Source organism: Rhineura floridana, chromosome 5 (assembly GCF_030035675.1).
Source record: "Rhineura floridana isolate rRhiFlo1 chromosome 5, rRhiFlo1.hap2, whole genome shotgun sequence".
Classification (NCBI taxonomy): domain Eukaryota; kingdom Metazoa; phylum Chordata; class Lepidosauria; order Squamata; family Rhineuridae; genus Rhineura; species Rhineura floridana.
In genome coordinates, this window is record NC_084484.1 from 70,187,782 (window position 1) to 70,207,828 (window position 20,047).

Below are 20,047 nucleotides of genomic sequence, written 5' to 3' on the forward strand. Positions count from 1 at the left end.
GTTAGGGCTTTTCGTGTGTGGTGTTTTATTGTGTGTAGGAGACCATGAGTAAAATACTACTCAACAGAATCTTGATCACATCAAGATTTCTCTTTTGTTCCATAAAGAGCAAGAGATAGATGTGAATGCAGTGAAGGATCTGAAAAGTCAAGATAGAGCATAAACCAATTCTAGAATTAATCTCCTTGTTAAATCAACATTCAGGAGAAGCAGTGCAAGAACAGGAAGATTAAAGGTATTTATTAATTTGTTATTACATTTATATCCCACCCTTCCTCCCAGCTGGAGCCAAGGGCTGCAAAGGTGTGAAATATCCCTAAAGTGAGTACAATATATTTTATTCCTCAAGTCAGATTTGTGGGGAAAATACACATGCATACATATACACAAAAAGAATTTTAAAAAGCACCTTAGCAGCAATGTAAAATAGTATATGCAAAGGGAAAACTTGGGGCATAGTTGAAACTTCATTAGCAGTTTTCTCACACCTCTTTCCATTGATGAAGAGAATCAGTGAACAAAGCCCTGGATCTGCACATTGTTTTCCTCTGTGCATACACAGAGCATCTTTGGATTGTGCTCTTTATGTCCAGGCCAGTCAAAGGAAATAATAGGTAACTGAATGATTAACAGAACAGAGATCTGCAATAAAACAAGAATGGCTTCCTCCCCACACACCATGTGACAGGAATGGCGATAGGCAGCACAGTTGCCACTGGAAATTCAAACCTTGCAGGTTCCCAACTGCATGGAAAGTCTTTTGGATAAAGGGTCTCCTTCTGCTATTTGGGCAGATTTCCAGCAAATATCAATAAATTTAACTGCCATTTTGTTTTGCAAAGAATTATACATAACATAAAGCAAGAATTAGTAATTTGAAGCAATACACTATGCAAATCAAAATGTAAAAAGTTATGCAGTTTATTTGAAGAACAAGATGTACTAATAACAAAACCCATATGCATAATAATTAAAAGATATGCAATTAAGCTGTTTTGTATCCCACAGCCTCTTTGTAATTAGAGTTCATGCTTGAGAATACACAGGGAAAAAAGATTTAATGGGCACACAAACAGGATTACTTGCAAGAAAATTGAGTATGCAACTCTTTGCAGACTGTATATTTTCTGGCTACAATTTGAACATATAACTACAATCTAATGTCAGCAAATCATAGTTCAGCAATCCTATGATGCAAAAACAAAAGCCATTTAATTTTTCTTATTGCTCTGTAAAGCAGATACTCTTACCATACAAGCACAATGCCATTGCATTTGAACTTGTTTACAAATTCCATCCAATACACCTATATATAAATGCTTGATAGCGACAGATGCAATTCCTATGGCATTCATTTTAGATAAACAGAAATTGTGACAGCAATCCCTTGGGTTCTGTGGAGTGTTTGTTGCTTTGCTCTGACAGCCATCAGATTTGTTAATTTTCAACATACATAATCTATTCAAACCAATTTTCCTTCAGTAAAAAATGTATGGCATCATTACATCCATCTTGGTATAGTTATTCCATTTTCTCTCGGCTTGATGGAAACAGAGCCTTATGAAGTCTTGAGAAGTTCTCCATGGTCAATTGCAACTAAGAAACAAAGGAAGGATCATAGCAATTTCTTTTGGGTTCGTTTTAATTTGAGGAAATATATCATTAAATATAGTGTGTTTGCTTGTGACTATGGGCTTGTTTATATGGGACCCAAGATCCACATTAAAAATGCTGCTTTTTCCATTGCAATTAATTTTGACAGTTCATATACTTCTGCCCTCGCTACGAATAAATTGGCTGATTTTCTTTGTAGCATTCACACTCGTGCGTTTATTGCTATCAGCGTTTCCTTGTTGCCGTGCCCACACATTAGCATGTTAACTGCGGAGGTGGGCAGGGGGCGGTGTTTCCCTAGAAGGAATAGGCACTTGAAAGAAAGGGAATCCCTCCCACCCGTGGCTGTTAGGCTGTCCCTGTGCGATATTGGTGTGCCTTTGGCACCCCGGGACAAGCCTCAGCATGCGTTCTGAGAAACATAAAAAAACCCAAACAATTATGTTTAGAGAGACATTAAAAGCAGCTACTAAAGGAAGCATTGACCATTTAATATTATCTCTCTCCATGAGTGGAGCAGATGCTGGGATGAGACGCCAAGGCAGCTCCCCTTTCCCCTGCACTTTTGGGCACTTATAAATTACCCCAGTGGTGCCTTCACCAGCCTCCTCTCACCGTGGCTGCGAAAAGGGAGCATGCATCAGCCCGAGGGGGGGAGAGATCCAGCTTTGGGGGGGAGCGGAGGGATGCTACGAGGCAGAAGAGGTCCTACACACACACACACTTTCTCACACTCTCCCGCACACACACACGCTAGACATAAACAACAGCGCCAAAACCACAGCTCCGAGGAAGGAATTTTATGAGCTCCAGCCCTGCTACCCTCAGGGAGTTGTTGGTGTCACTGCAGAAGAGAGAGAATGAAGGGGTGGGGAATGTGATTTTGTTTAAAGGAGCAGGGGAGGAAATGTATTGGGGAAGCAGGAGAAAGGAAGGCGAGAGCAACCAGAAGTTGCTTCGTCAAGGGCAGGAAACAAAATGACGCCCAGAGATGATTAAAGGGGCGGAGAAAAGGGAGGATCTAATGGCGAAGAAACTGCGCAGCCAAAAAAAGGCACTTAAAAGGTAATACACGGTAGACGCAGGTGCAGATTTTAAAAGCAAATTTGGGTTTTTGCCGCATCCATTTAATCCAGAGTTAAAGGCAAAAGCAGTAGAATGCATGAGCATTGGCTAAAACGTCAAGTAAACGGTCCAAATTAAAAGGATCTGCAAAAAGTACCAGATGCAGATTTTTCTGGCATGTAAACAGGCCCTATGTCTCATATTCATCACTTACTATTTTATCATTTATCCTATTCTTCCTCCTAGTTGCACGTGACTATCCCATCATTCCCTCTAATAATAAAATGAGTGGCCCCATTCACAGCATAGCAGTGAAATGAAATCATACAGAGAGACAGGATTGGTTTCCGCTTAATAATTGTACACTCCATATTTGACCCCCTCAAAAAATCCCAACAACCCTAACATTAGAAGACCAAAGGCTGCACATGTACCACTGCCCTCATCCAACCATAGAACCCTGGAAATATGAGGGGAGAGCCCAAGTGGAACCCCTCAGTGTTTAGGGTGAAAGGCAGCAGATGGCTTGCCTTGGGTCTTATGGCAGAAGGTAAGCTAGATCAGGGTTGTGTGGAGTGTGTGTGTGTAAGCATGAGACTAAGGACACTAAATCATCCCATTCGCTATATCCAGGATAAAATAAAATTTTAAAGCTAGAAAAGTTCTTCAGAATTCTGGTAATTCAATTAGAATCAAGAAAAATGGTTAATCTGGTCCTAATTAACCCCACCACCACTACTGAAACTTGTGAAGGGGATAGAGCTCTTAAATGCTTCAAAGTAGCCTAGAACTGGGTGTGTGTGACAGAATTAGGGTGCCTAATTTTACCTACACACACACTTTCTCAGATACATTCCATCAAGCTCCACCCACAGGTTTGGGCAGTAAGTGGCAGAACAGCAATGAATATCCATGACTAAAAAATGGGAATGTCTGGATGCTAACATGCCAAAATTGCACACAGAAAAAAATCTGGAAGCACCCTGAATTTAATTATCTTAGCTTCACATTAGGGAACATGAGGTTATACTGGACACAATGTTAAAGAAAAGCTGCATGCCAGAAATACATAAAAGGAATACAGGGTTCTTTTATCTAGATTTTAACACTGTCTCCCTAGACAAGAATTATTCTAAAGCCATGGCACACGTCACTTCACTTGCATAAGTTACCATTAAGTCTTGCTTTGCAACTTTAGCATAGACATACATGCATCCTTTGTCTTGTGGGCAGATGTCTAGCCGACCATAAAAAGGAGAAACAGTCACAGTTCAGCCCACAGGCAGGAAAGGAGACCATTGGTTAAGCCACCATCAATCCATTTCTCATAGGAAACACAACCGGACATGGTCATATTCTGCCAGTATTTACCCTGCTTCATTATTCTATGTTTGTCTTTTGCTGATTTATTGTCTCAGTACATTCATATAGTCAAAAGTTTATTTAAAATTGCCTGAATTTGCTGATTTGCTGTTACAAAACTTCAACATTTCAACATTTCCCTTTGGGATGCTAATCAGAGACAACTGATCCTTTTTGTGAAGAACGCCTTGCTACTTTATTCCTCTTCCCCTTCTTAAATGTCTCAACTTCATATCACTTAAGGTGCCCCACAAAGTCTTTGGCTGTAAATACACGAGCCGCCAGATGAAAATGTTTCCATTAGCCACACCCAGTAAGGGAATAGGTTGATCTGCCTTTCAGTTGCAAAATCTCTTTGAAGCCAATTTTAAAAACAACAACACCCAAGCTGCTCCCACCAGGTTCTACAGTAAAACGGGGAGAGGTTTGAGTAGTGTTATGTGCCCCAGAGACAGAGGTAGTGATGCACTGGAACTGGCAGAACAGTGAGTGTGTTTCTACTCTTTATTACTTACAGAGTATTGCAAGTTGTGTGTATGATCCATTGGAAGCCATCAGAGGGTGACAAGAGCCTTTATGAGTTGGTTGCCAGCAGTGGATACTGAGGCCAATAAAGCGTAATAATCCAAATCGGAGGCAAAGCTCAGAAGTGGTGGCCCCATCTATATTTCTTTTATCATTATCTTGACTTTAAATTTGAATGAAGGAGCACTATGTAACAAGACAGACAACAGTCCATTTTCCCACCCAGTTCAATGAGCTATGCTGAATGGCAGAATATCCTGCAACGGTATCCTACAACGGAAGCCAAAGATTGCTTAACAACTCCCAAATGTCCCTTCTCTTTGTTTAAAATTTGTTGCTTCTTGTCATCTGTATGATCATGGACGGAATTTCCAGAAAGGAATGAGAAAAAGAATCATCCTGCAGGTTTAAACATCCAAAGCTGCAGAAGGAGAAGGAGCTTCCATTGGGGAAGAAAGTCTTCATGAGGGCAAAGCCTGGCTACTGTAGCAGGAACAGAAAGGGAATGTGGTCTGGTCATGGGAATGTGGTCTGGCAATGGGGAGTGCCTTTGTTGCTCTGATGACGGGGACACTGCTCTCTGTTCTCACAACAGGAAGCAGCCTCACAAGTTTCCAGGAAGGGATGGTGAGCATGAATGGGACAGCAGAGTGGCTGGCCAAGGAGAATTTCTCTGGGATCCATCTGAGGCAAAACCCCAAGAAGGGAAAGGCAGTCTTAGGTGTTTCAAAATTGCTGATCTCTGGCTGAAGCCGCAGCAAGGACAATTCAGTTCTTAGGTCAGGATGCTCTGCCTCTTCCCCCCAAAAAACATTTACTCTGCTTTCTCTTGCTGCACCAGACTCTAACTTAATAATTCATAGGCTGTTGGATTTTGAGACATTATTTCTTATAATCCATACACATATATTACAAGCAGAAGATATATTGTGAAATAGTATGTAGTTAAAATCCACTTAAAAGAGGCACATGAAGCATGAAGACTAAGCTTAATGGAATATACATCTGCAAGCAAATTCAGGTATCTAAATCTATGCAACTATCCTGGCCTCATTCATTTTAGAGGGTCATGTGTTGCTTCATGAACCACACAAAGTATAATCGGATGGGTATATGAATAAAGGTCTGTCTTATTCATCCTCTAAACCATAATTCAGGATAAACCGCCAGACCTGCAAAAACCTATTGTGACAAACATTCAACTTACAAATACAATTAGTATCTGAAAATTAACAGGGCACATTAGCTGCAAGGGTACAAAAATTCTGCTCTTGCTAAAGGAGCATCTCTTTAGCAGCCTATAATTTTTTATAAATAATTTGAAACCCTTCCACAAGAGACCTGACAGGAACTTTGTCTTTAACAGTGTAAGCAATCTTGCATAGTTCTGATGTGCTGTTATATTTATTTAATTTATTTATTTAAAATATTTCTATTCCGCCCTTCTACCCTATAATAGGCACTCAGGGCAGCTTACAAAAATAAAATCAGACATGTACATAATAAAATTGTAAGCAGTAAAATCACAAAAACATTAAAATAAAAATACATAATATACAATTAAAATACATAAAATACAATACACACAAGCACACACATATATATGGGGGGCACTAAAGGGACTACAAAGGTAAAATTTAAAGTAGAAGGCATAAAATCAGTGTCAGGCTCTACCATCAGTCCCTCCCAAAGGCTCTCCGGAACAAGATAGTTTTCAGAAGTCTCCAGAAAACCAACAGGGAGGGAGCAGAGCGAACTTCTTGGGGTAAGGTATTCCATAGCTTGGGGGCCACAGCTGAAAAAGCTCTCTTTCACTCCAGGCACGCAAAGGAGACCAGAGGCAGATGATCTTAAATCCCACGCAGGTACATATGGGCGTAAGATACAAAACAGGCAATGGACCTTACTGTTATAACTTATAGGGTTAAGTAGGGTCTATGTTTCAGTGAAAGACCATCGCTTATAATTAGGATGAATCTGACAGAGCAGAAGATAGGGCTCCTGGACCTTTAACAGTTGCAGGGAAAAGGGGGAATTTTGGCATATATAGATGTTTTCTTACTTCTGTGGCATAATAACATGACCAGCTTTTCCTACTTGGATATGACATCCTGTTATGACATACATACATACATACATACATACATACATGTCTGGATGAATGGTAAAGAGAGTTTGGAACAATTTAAAAATTACATCAACTCTATCCATCCCTCTATTAAGTTTACATTTAATAGTACAAATGACAATCCGCACATCCCTTTTCTGGATGTCCTTCTCACCATTGAAAACAACAAAATAGCCACTGATCTCTACAGCAAACCCACTGATGCCCACACCTATTTAAACTGGAAATCCTGCCATCCTAGGCATATAAACAAGAACATTGTGTATAGTTTAGCTCTGAGAATCAAACTTATTTGCAACACTGAAGATAAATACCAGATAAGGATCAGTGAACTTAAAGACCACCTTCTTCGAAGAGGATATTCTCCACATATTATCAATTGCAACACCCACTCTGTGGATCCATTCTGTCCAGAGAAAACCTCCTCCATCATACTGAGGTGTCAAAGAGCAGAGAGCAATGGATTCCATTTGTGGTAGATTTCCATCCAGCATCTCCTAACTATCACCGAGCAATCAGGGAGAGCTACCCATTGCTGGCAAACTCTGAACATCTTACTAGAACCATCAGCAGGTCTCCTGTTATAGCATTTCGCCAACCTCCTAATTTGCTCAGACTGTTGGTGAGAGCTGTGCTTAAGCCACCTATCACCAATCCAGGGTCTCATCCTTGTCACTCCAAATGCTGTATCACCTGTGTGTACCTCAGGGACACAGCCACTTTTACAAGCACTAGGACAGGCAGGACATATTACATCAAACAGAACATCACCTGCAGGTCCTGCAATATAGTTTACATCATCGAGTGCAAAAGAACAGGATGTCATATCCAATACGTAGGAAAGACCACAACTGACCTACGCACGCGCTTCAGGAACCACAAGTCGGCAATTTTGACAAAAAAAAGTGGAGCAACCAGTTGCAAAGCATTTTAACATTGAGGGTCACAGCCTGTTGGACTTTTCCATTACAGCGATAGAGATGCCAGCAGATCCAGCAGCATTGACTAAAAGGGAGAATTTTTGGATTTACTCTCTGGACACATTGGCACCACATGGCCTGAACCTGGAGACAGTACCACCACTACTTAGCTTCTGCAAATGAAGCCCCTCTGAGCATTCCATCCTCAAAGCTCTGTAACTGCCACCTTGGTAACAGCATTTATATGTTAGCAGCTGATGAAGGCGGAAGCTGAAACGTTTTGTTAATACAATAAAAACCTCTGTTTGGTTAATCACAATTACGTTCATATATATATGTGTGTGTGTGTGTGTGTGCAAATTAACTACAAAGATCCTGTCCTTTATAATTTACTGCATTGATTCCTGCATAATTTTTTGGTCTGTTCCATTATCCAATGTATGTTTGCAATATGATCTCTTATACCTCTTCCCTTTCTAAATGCAGCTTGGACATCTGGCATTTCTCGCTCCAAATATGGTAAGAGCCTTTGTTGTAGGATCTTGAGCATGACTTTACTTGCATGGGATATTAAGTCAATAGTTAGATAATTACTGCATTCCCTGGGATCTCCTTTCTTTGGAATTGGGATGTATATTGAACGCTTCCAGTCTGTGGGCCATTGTTTAGTTTTCCATATTTGTTGACAAATTTTGTCAACATTTGGACAGATTCAGTCTCAGTAGCTTGTAGCAACTCTATTGGTATGCCATCTGTTCCTGGTGATTTGTTTCTTCCAAATATTTTAAGAGCAGCTTTCACCTCACATTCTAAACTGTAACTTTAAAGTTGACAACAAGGACATTGAACATATCATGGATTATCAATACCTTGTCACAGTCATTAACCAAAATGGAGACAATAGTAAAGAAATCAGAAGAAGGCTAGGACTGGGGAGGGCAGCTATGAGAGAACTAGAAAAGGTCATCAAATGCCAAGATGTATCACTGAACACTAAAGTCAGGATCATTCAGACTATAGTATTCCCGATCTCTATTTATGGATGTGAAAGTTGGACAGTGAAAAAAGCAGATAAGAGAAAAATCAATTTATTTGAAATATGTTGTGGGAGGAGAGCTTTGTGTATACCATGGACTGTGAAAAAGACAAATGATTGGGTGTTAGAACAAATTAAAGCAGAACTGTCACTAGAAGCTAAAATGATGAAACTGAGGTTATCATACTTTGGACACATCATGAGAAGACCTGATTCACTAGAAAAGACAATAATGCTGGGAAAAACAGCAGGGAGTAGAAAAAGAGGAAGGCCAAACAAGAGATGGATTGATTCCATTAAGGAAGCCACAGACCTGAATGTACAAGATCTGAACAGGGTGGTTCACGACAGATGCTACTGGATGTCGCTGATTCATAGGGTCGCCGTAAGTCGTAATCGACTTGAAGGCATTTAACAACAACAGGATGAGCTTTTTGTTTTTTTAGAAAGGACACATGTTGTACTGGAGTTTGGAAAGTGGTGTCACATTTGACATCTGCTGCCCTAAGTGACCATTCATCTTTCTTCATTTACACGAGGGATGCAGAACCACTTGAAGAGCCATAAGCATGCCGCTTCTTCACCAGCCACAGCCTCTTCTATCTCCTTATAGATGTTGAGCAAAACATTGCACAGCATCAGTCTAACAATGCTTCCATACATTCTGAGATGCTTTAAAGAGGGGTTTCTCTTGAATCCTTTCCTGGCTCTCTTCTTTTCATATGAGGGCTTTTGCAGGAAACAAGGAAGAGAACGCCAAGGAACTCCAGGCAGTCACTTTCTTCTATGTCTAGCTTGATACTTAAAAAATTTGGCAGTAAGTTTTGGTTCAGAAACCGTGGATGGTATCCAACGGAACAGTTACCCAAACACAATGACTTTTAGCTGTGTAATGTAACTTCCTCTCCCATGTGCTCCCCATTCCTCCCTAAATCTACTCTGGAAAGTTGTGGGAACCCCAGAACAGATTTTTGGGGGTGGGATGGAGAAAGAAGATGGTGTGGAAGTTACTGTGCAGGTAAAAGTTGTTGCACTAGCATAACTGTTTAGTTGGATACCACCCCAGGTGTTTACATTTTTTAGATATAGATACACCCAGAAGAACAGAGGCATAAGATAACACCACTTTAGTGTTCAAAACTTATCAATGGACTAGGGCATGAGGACACTAAGCTTCACCACTCCATTCTGGCATAGACTTCCAGAACAATGTAACAATGTTATCTCTACAACATAAGCGTCTGTTTTCTGCTCACTATCAAAATCCGCTCCCCTTACACCATTATAATTTATGGAAGGGACAAGGGGTGGGAAGAGAAATGAATCCATCATTTAATCCAGGCAACACATTAGTTAATGCTTTAGACCAGCCTTTCCCAACCTTGCTGCGGCCACCATTGCCGACTGGAGGACCGTTCTTTGGCCTTGCATCGCCGACACCGTCGCTTCCCCGCTTCCGTATGGGTGTGGCCAATGCTGTGGATTTATGTTGTGTTGATTTATGGTGACTGTGGGGATGCATGGATGTGTAGATGTATGGATGTGATGGATATTGTATTGATATTGATTTTAATTTTTAATTTTAATTTTAATTAATTTAACAGTTATCAGAGTGTTTAGAGGCGGGTCTCCGGTTTACTATTGCTTTAGGGTGGGCGGCCTGTCTGATTGGCGGTCAGGGATAGGGGCATGTGTAAGTCAGGGGGGGATGTGACAGGGAGGGTGAGGGGCCAAATTATAAAAAGAGTGGGCGGCAGACGCCGGAGTGGTACTGAGGGCAGACCATGCCAGATTAGGGGAACGCGGGATAGATGCTTAGTACCCATCCCATATTCCGGGTCTGCCCAAAACCAGACGATAACTGGGGGATGCAGGTTTCCTACCAACCTTCAACTGTTGTTGTGTAATGCCAGGTCTGTAGTACAAAAAACATCACACATCCATGATACAATCTTGGATGGACAGGCAGACCTGGCATGTATTACGGAGACCTGGTTGGATGAGGCCGCAGCTCCCATTCTTGAGGCCATGTGTCCACTGGGTTTCCGTTATGCACAGCAGCCGAGGGTGGGAAGGCGGGGAGGGGGTGTGGCAGTCATCTACTGGGAGTCTTTAGTTTTTACCAGACCTCCTCTACATAGGACTAAGTTTGTTGATTGCATGTACTGGAGGTTGGGCCCGAAGGGCAGTTTGGGGATCCTGCTGGTGTACCGCCCACCCCGCTGCACAGCAGACTCCCTGGCCAAGGTGCTTGAGGTGGTCTTGGCTGTACGGGCGTTGTCCCCAGAATTATTGGTGCTGGGTGACTTCAGCGTGCATGCCGAGACCACTCTCACTGGAGCCCCTCAGGATTTCCTGGAAACCATGGCTTCCTGGGAACTGCACCTTAGTAATACTGGGTCCACCCATGTAGCCGGTCATGCTCTCGACCTTATGTTTGTCCTGAGGGGGGAGGGAAGTGCTCTGAAGTTGGGGGTTGCTTCTTCCACCCCTGTGTCATGGTCAGATCACTACCTGGTAAATATAGACTTCTCGATGCCTCACATCCTCCACAGGGGAAAAAGACCTATTAGAATGGTCCGCCCCAGACGCCTGATGGATCCAGAAGGATTCCTGACTGCGCTTGGGGAATTGGAACCTGCTGAAGGCCACTAGGTTGACTCCCTGGTGTTAGAGTGGAATGAAGGGATCACCAGGGCTCAGGACCAGGTGGCACCGAAACGTCCTCTCCCCCTGAACAGAACTCAGTTAGCACCATGGTACACACCACGGTTGCATAATCTGAGACAGGAGGTGAGACGACTAGAGCGCCGGTGGCGGAAATCCCGTTCCGAAGATGTCCGGACACAGGTTAGAGCAGCAGTAACTGCCTACCAAGTGGCAATAAAGGCAGAAAAGAAGTTATTTGCTGCCTCTATTGCGTCAGCAGAGTGCTGTCCCAGGAGGTTGTTCCAGGTGGTCCGAAGCCTGGTCGGTCCAGTTGCTCAGGAACCCTTGGAGCAGTCCAAAACCTCCTGTGACAAGTTAGCAAAGCACTTTGCTGACAAAATCGAACATTTACGGAGCTCGATCCCGTACGCCGTGGATGCAGTGAGTGAATCAGAGTTGGCCAGTTGCAAGCCAGTCAAGTGGGATCGGTTTTGGCCTCTCCCTTCTGAGGATGTGGACAAGGTGCTCTCGACTGTGAAGCCTACCACCTGTCTAAATGATCCTTGTCCATCGTGGCTCCTGGTGAGCTGCAAAGAGAAACTGGGCGAGGGGATCAAGGCGGTGGTCAATGCATCCTTGAAGGAGGGTGCAGAGCTTGGAAAAGTTACTTTTTTAAACTACAACTCCCATCACCCCAGCCAGCATGGCCACTGGCTGGGGCTGATGGGAGTTGTAGTTCAAAAAAGTAACTTTTCCAAGCTCTGGGAGGGTGTAATGCCATTAGCCCTCAAGGAGGCAATTGTAAAGCCCATCTTAAAGAAGCCCTACTTGGATCCCCAGGTTTTGAATAACTTTTGCCCAATTTTGAATTTACCATTCTTGGGCAAGGTCATTGAGCAAGTGGTGGCTAATCAGCTGTCGACACACTTGGATGAAACGGATTATTTGGATCCATACCAATTGGGTTTCAGGACTGGACATGGAACTGAAACAGCCTTGGTCGCTCTGGTTGATGATATGAGGAGGGCATTAGATAGGGGAGAATTCACCTTTCTTGTCCTCCTCGATCTTTCAGCGGCTTTTGATACTGTTGACCACAGTATCCTTTTACATCTCCTGGAGGGATTGGGAATAGGAGGCACTGTATTACAGTGGTTCCATTCCTTTCTCTCCGATAGGCATCAACAGGTAGCATTGGGGGAGGAGGTTTCAGACCCTTGGCCTCTCAATTGTGGTGTGCCACAGGGGTCTATCCTCTCTCCCATGCTATTTAATATCTATATGAAGCCGCTGGGGACAATCATTAGGAGATTTGGGCTGCAGTGTCACCAATATGCGGATGACACTCAGCTCTATCTCTCGTTTAAATCTTCACCAGAGTTGGCTGTGGAGACCATGTCCAAGTGCCTGGAATCCGTGAGTGGATGGATGGGAAGGAACAGGTTGAAGTTGAATCCCGATAAGACTGAGGTGCTGCTTGTGGGAGACAAGGGAAGGTTGGGAGATGTTGACCTGATGTTCAATGGGGTGAGTTTACCCCTAAAGGACCGGGTCCGCAGCCTTGGGGTTGTTGTTGATTCCAGGCTGTCCATGGAGGCTCAGATTTCGGCAGTGAGCCGGGCAGCTTGGTATCAATTACACCTCATTCGTAGGCTGCAACCCTACCTCCCTGTTCATCAGCTCCCACTGGTAGTACATGCCCTGGTCACCTCTCGTTTAGACTACTGCAATGCGCTCTACGTGGGGTTACCCTTGAAAACGGTCCGGAAATTACAACTTACACAAAATGCTGCGGCTCGACTACTTACAAATTGTCGCCGCCGGGAACACATCACTCCAGTGTTATTCGATCTACACTGGCTTCCAGTTATTTTCCAGGCTCAATTCAAGGTGTTGGTACTAACCTTTAAATCCCTACACGGTTTCAGACCAGTTTACCTGATGGAGCACCTCCAGCATCACCAATTATGCCGCCCAACAAGATCAGCCACTCAGGGCCTTCTCTCAGTCCCACCAACTAAAACAGCTAGGTTGGTGGGGACTAGAGAGAGGGCATTTTCAGTGGCGGCCCCCACTCTCTGGAACTCCCTCCCGTACGATCTTCGGCATGCCCCTTCCCTGAATGTATTCCGCAAAGCCTTGAAGACCTGGCTTTTCAGACAGGCCTTTGGGACATCCGGGGAGGGTTAATTTTCAGGACTAACTGCCTATTACTCTGAACTGTTATCATTCCTATTTATAGTTTCCTTGTTATATTGTATTTTATGTGTATTTTATTGTGCTGCATTTACTGCAACTGATTTGTACGTCGCCTAGAGTGGCCATTGGCCAGATAGGCGACACATAAATTAAATTATTATTATTATTATTATTTGGGTCCCCAGGTGTTGTTGGACTACAACTCCCATCAGCCCCTGTCAGCATGGCCAATGGTCAGAAATGATGGGAATTGTAGTCCAGGAACATCTGGGAACCCAAAGGTTGGGAAAGGCTGCTTTAGACTATAGCTATATTGGCCACAATCCAGCTTGAGTCATACTTAACATCTCATACCTTGGATGGGAAGCCACATTTCCTTCTGTATCAAAGTACGCATTCAGTCAGTTTAATAGGAGCTGGATAAGCACTGTGAGATCTAGCAGGAGCTAGATGAGCGCTGTGATGCAGGTGTGCATGTATATTGGCTTGCTGTGAAGAAGCCTGCTTCCTCCCCATTCAGATGTCTCTTGCTATCTTGGATTGACAGTCTCTTACACTCTATTCTACCTAACACAACAAGATCTAGCAATGTGTTGTGACATAAGAACCAGTGTTGTTGTTTTTACACACACACACACTCACAAGGATCTCTCACAGAAAACCACAAGGGTATTATTATTTTTTAAAGGAATAAATATGGCCCAATTGTAAGGACTGCAGAAATATTAGATCATCCAATTCTTACTTTAAACAGGTCAGCGTTCCTTCTTAAAGCAATGGAATTACTCAACTGAATAGAATAAAGAGTTCTCAGGCCACCGTTAATAAAAACCCAAACACTTAAGATCCCGGAGACTGCCATGCATTTCCATTTATAGAAGTGATATGCAACTCCCCTATCTTAACAAGATCCTCCCTGGAGGCAAAGTTTGAAAGCAAATGATTTTTTCCATTTTTAGCACTAGTGACTGATACAAAGAGGCGATTTCCTGCTTTCTCATGAGCATTAGTAGGGAGAATTAAATCAATGCAGCCCCTACAGAAAAATAGAATGATAAACATTAATCTGCCTTAATAATTAAACACCTAAAGTAATTTAGGAAGGAAAGAATGCTCTGTTTCACCACAATTATTAGTAGATGCCATCCTCATAGTATCTTCTCAGCACCATTTATCTGGAGTTCTATATGAAGCCAAATTTAAGATCGTATTTGTAAAACTACTTACTTAAGTTTTGTCATGAGATCATAGCCTGCTGTTTGTTGTTGTTGTTATGTGCCTTCAAGTCGATTACGACTTATGGCGACCCTATGAATCAGCGACCTCCAAGAACATCTGTCATGAACCACCCTGCTCAGATCTTGTACATTCAGGTCTGTGGCTTCCTTAATGGAATCAATCCATCTCTTGTTTGGACTTCCTCTTTTTCTACTCCCTGCTGTTTTCCCTAGCATTATTGTCTTTTCTAGTGAATCAGGTCTTCTCATGATGTGTCCAAAGTATAACCTCAGTTTCATCATTTTAGCTTCTAGTGACAGTTCTGGTTTAATTTGTTCTAACACCCAATTATTTGTCTTTTTCACAGTCCATGGTATGCGCAAAGCACCATATTTCAAATGAGTTTATTTTTCTCTTATCCGCTTTTTTCACTGTCCAACTTTCACATCCATACATAGAGATCGGGAATACCATGGTCTGAATGATCCTGACGTTAGTGTTCAGTGATACATCTTTGCATTTGAGGACCTTTTCTAGTTCTCTCACAGCTGCCCTCCCCAGTCCTAGCCTTCTGATTTCTTGACTATTGTCTCCATTTTGGTTAGTGACTGTGCCAAGGTATCGATAGTCCTTGACAATTTCAATGTCCTCGTTGTCAACTGTAAAGTTACATAAATCTTCTGTTGTCATTACTTTAGTCTTCTTAACGTTCAGCTGTACTCCTGCTTTTGTGCTTTGCTCTTGAACTTTCATCAGCATTCGTTTCAAATCATTACTGGTTTCTGCTAAGAGTTTGATATCGTCTGCATATCTTATATTATTGATGTTTCTCCCTCCAATTTTCACACCTTCATCTTTATCCAATCCCGCTTTCCATATGATATGTTCTGCGTATGCATTAAACAAATAGGATGATAAAATACAACCCTGTCTCACACCCTTTCCGATGGGGAACCAATCGGTTTCTCCATGTTCTGTCCTTACAGTAGCCTCTTGTCCAGAGTATAGGTTGCACATCAGGACAATCAGATGCTGTGGCACCCCCATTTCTTTTAAAGCATTCCATAGTTTTTCATGATCTACACAGTCAGAGGCTTTGCTGTAATCTATAAAGCACAGGGTGATTTCCTTCTGAAATTCCTTCCTCCGTTCCATTATCCAACGTATGTTTGCAATGTGATCTCTTATACCTCTTCTCTTTCTAAATCCAGCTTTGACATCTGGCATTTCTCGCTCCATATATGGTAAGAGCCTTTGTTATAGAATCTTGAGCATTACTTTACTTGCATGGGATATTAAGGCAATAGTTCGGTAATTACTGCATTCTCTGGGATGCCCTTTCTTTGGAAGTGGGATATATATTGAATGCTTCCAGTCTCTGGGCATTGTTTAGTTTTCCATATTTCTTGACAAATTTTTGTCAAAATTTGGACAGATTCAGTCTCAGTAGCTTGTAGCAACTCTATTGGTATGCCGTCTATTCCTGGTGATATGTTTCTTCCAAGAATTTTAAGAGCAGCTTTCACCTCACATTCTAAAATTTCTGGTTCTTCATCATATGGTTCCTCCGTGAATGAATCTGTCATCCTGTCATCTCTTTTATAGAGTTCTTCAGTGTATTGCTTCCATCTTCCTTTTATTTCATCTCGGTCAGTCAGCATGTTTCCCTGTCGATTATTCAACATCCCTACTCATGGTTTAAATTTCCCTTTCATTTCTCTAATCTTTTGGAATAGGGCTCTTGTTCTTCCCATTTTGTTGTCCTTTTCTATTTCTATAAGACCCTCTGTGGCGCAGAGTGGTAAGCAGCAGTAACGCAGCTGAAGCTCTGCTCACGGCCGGAGTTCGATTCCAACGGAATGAGGAAGTCGAATCTCCAGTAAAAGGGGTCAAGGTCCACTCAGCCTTCCATCCATCCGTGGTTGGTAAAATGAGTACCCGGCATATGCTGGGGGGTAAAGAAAGGCCGGGGAAGGAACTGGCAATCCCACCCCATATATACGGTCTGCCTAATAAAACGTCACAAGACGTCACTCTAAGAGTCGGAAACGACTCGCATTACAAGTGCGGGGACACCTTTACCTTTTTTCTATTTCTATACAATAACTATTGTAATAGTTTTCTTTGTCCCTACGTACTAGTCGTTGTATAGTTGCATTTAGGGTTTTGACCGTGTTTCTATCTCCTTTTGCTTTTGTTTTCCTTCTCTCTTTAACCATTTTAAGAGTTTCTTCAGTCATCCATTGAGGTCTTTCTCTTTTTAACAAGAAGTATTGTCTTTTTGCATTCTTCCCTGATAATGTCCCTGACTTCAGTCCATAGTTCTTCTGGTTCTCTGTCAACTAAGTTTAAAGCCTCAAACCTGTTCCTTATTTGATCTTTATATTCTTCTGGGATGTTATTTAAATTGTATTTTGGCATTATGAGTGTTTTGTTCTTCTTCTTTAGCTTTACTCTGATTTTTGATACGATCAGTTCATGATCTGTACCGCAGTCTTATATAATCAGTTTATATAATCAGTTTGATTCCTATATTGTCCACGTGTACAGTCGTCTTTTTGGTAGCTCAAAAAATGTGTTGGCAAGAAACAAATCATTGGCTTCACAGAATTCAATAAGTCTTTCTCCTGCTTCATTTTTGTCTCCTAAGCCCCATTTCCCCACAATTCCTAGTTCTTCTCTGTTCCCTACTTTTGCATTCCAGTCCCCCATGATTATCATCATATCTTGTTTTGGTGTGATCAATTTCCTCCTGTACTTCTGCGTAAAATCTCTCCAATTCTTCTTCTTCTGTGTTTGATGTTGGAGTGTAGACTTGGATGATGGTTATGTTAATAGGTTTCCCTTTTAATCTCATTGATATCACTCGCTCAGACCTTGCGTTGTAGCTCCTAATTGCTTTTGCTACATCACTTCTCACTATTAAAGCAAACCCGTTTCTACTTGATTTCTCATTTCCTGCATAAAATATTTTGTAGTTGCCTGATTAAAAATGTCCCATTCCAGTCCATTTTAATTCACTCACACCAAGTATTGTAATGTAGATACACTCCATTTCTTGCTGGACAATTTCTAACTTTCCCTGGTTCATGCTTCTCACATTCCATGTCCTATTGTGTGCGTCATACAACTCCGGACTCTCCTTTCGTATCTGTGCGCATCAGCCTCTGGGCTTCCTTTCCGCTTTGACCCAGCTGCATCATTAGTCACAGCACTACTAGTACTTGTCCTTTGTTCTTCCCCAGTAGCTCGGTGAGTGCCTTCTGACCTGGGGGTCTCATCTTCCAGCACTATCTCGTGTTGCATTTTGGATACTCTTTTCATAGGGTTTTCATGGTAAGAGGTATTCAGAGGTGGTTTACCATTGCCTTCCTCTGAGTTTGGATGCATCTTAGTCTGGTGTCTCAGCTTTGATCATTCCGCCATGGGTGCCCCTGCTAGGAGTCTAACCTCTTGGTCTAGACTCCTGACGGCATTGCTCTCAGCTTCTTCAACACTCTCAAACCCCCTCACCACATTAAGGTGTACATCCTAAAGGGGGAGCCTGGTGTTAATGCTCCAAATTATAGTTTTCTAGTATCTTCTGCAAATTCATAGGTAATTTGGTTACACTCCTGAAAAAATGTTCCCCCCCCAAATTTATAGTTATGTATAAAAAGACAGGTTCATCTATGTTAGACAAGTGCTTAATATAAATATATTCAACAAATTTCAGTTGTCTTTAAACATTTCTGAAAAAGATGAACAAGTCATGGATTTTTACTGCATCCCTACATGACCTGAGGCACATGCTTCCTACTATTCATAATACACATCAAGTGTTTCTCTCTGATGAATAACTGAAAGCCCTATGCATGAGGCTTGGCACATGTGTCAGAGCTACTGCATCATTGCCGGATAAACAGAATATAATTTAATCTGTGCCCATTTTAACCATGATAAATTTGATTAAGGAAAAAAGTTTCTCACATTGGCCTAGTTTGTATATCACACTAAGCCAAACCATGGGAGAAGTAACAAGTGGGGTACCACAGGGCTCGGTCCTGGGCCCAGTGCTCTTCAACATTTTTATTAACGACTTGGATGAGGAGCTACAGAGCATGCTTATCAAATTTGCAGATGATACAAAATTGGGGGGCATAGCTAATACCGTGGAAGACAGAAAGAAAATTCAAAGGGACCTTGATAGGCTGGAGCATTGGGCTGAAAACAACAGAATGACATTCAACAGGGATAAATGCAAAGTTCTACACTTAGGAAAAAGAAATGAAATGCACAGTTATAAGATGGGGGATACTTGGCTCAGCAATAGGACATGTGAGAAGGATCTTGGAATTGTCGTTGATCACAAGCTGAATATGAGCCAACAGTGTGATGTGGCTGCAAAAAAGGCAAATGCTATATTAGGCTGCATTAACAAGCAGTATAGTTTCCAAATCGCGTGAAGTATTAGTTCCCCTCTATTCAGCACTGGTTAGGCCTCATCTTGAATACTGCATCCAGTTCTGGTCTCCACACTTCAAGAAGGATGCAGACAAACTGGAATAGCTTCAGAGGAGGGCAACAAGGATGATCAGGGGACTGGAAACAAAGCCCTATGAGGAGAGACTGAAAGAACTGGGCATGTTTAGCTTGGAGAAGAGAAGACTGAGGGGAGATATGATAGCACTCTTCAAGTACATGAAAGGTTGTCACACAGAGGAGGGTCAGGATCTCTTCTCAGAGTGCAAGACACAGAATAATGGGTGCAAGTTGCAGGAAGCCAGATTTCAACTGGACATCAGGAAAAACTTCCTAACTGTTAGAGCCATACAACAATGGAATCAATTACCTAGAAAGGCAGTGGGCTCTCCGACACTGGAGGCATTCAAGAGGCAGCTGGACAGCCATCTGTCGGGAATGCTTTGATTTGGATTCCTGCATTGCGCAGGGGGTTGGACTTGATGGCCTTATAGGCCCGTTCCAACTCTACTATTCTATGATTCTATGGCTTAGCACAAATGTGCAGCTCCTGGGAAGGAGACTGCAGCCATTTCACTCCTCCCCAGATGTTTTGCTGCTGCCTCATTGACTAAGCATGTTGTCTGAACTGGAGCTCATGGTTTAGCTCTCTCCAGACTAACAAATGCAGTCAACCAAGAGCAAACCTTGATTACAGCTTGTGGTTAGCTGGAGAGAGCTAACAAATGAGCTGGGGATCAGATAACATGCTAAGCCAAGCCACGGCTTCATTCAGCAGCAAAATGATCATGGTGGTGAAGAAGCCACCATCTCTCTCTGGGAGGCCACATGTTTGCACATTCATGCTGAGCCATTGTTTGGCTTAGCATG

At 42.4% G+C, this 20,047-nt stretch overlaps 1 protein-coding gene across 1 annotated transcript in view; it reads right to left on the reverse strand.

Moving 5' to 3' along the window:
- Positions 1-1,458: 1,458 nt before the first annotated feature.
- Positions 1,459-20,047, reverse strand: part of PNPLA4 (patatin like phospholipase domain containing 4) — a 28,095-nt gene continuing 9,506 nt past the window's right edge. Inside the window, 8 exon segments of the mRNA XM_061629420.1 lie at positions 1,459-1,567; positions 3,829-3,973; positions 3,976-4,005; positions 7,992-8,035; positions 9,052-9,080; positions 14,405-14,534; positions 14,726-14,750; positions 18,261-18,330. Coding sequence (XP_061485404.1) covers positions 1,459-1,567; positions 3,829-3,973; positions 3,976-4,005; positions 7,992-8,035; positions 9,052-9,080; positions 14,405-14,534; positions 14,726-14,750; positions 18,261-18,330 — 582 coding nt within the window.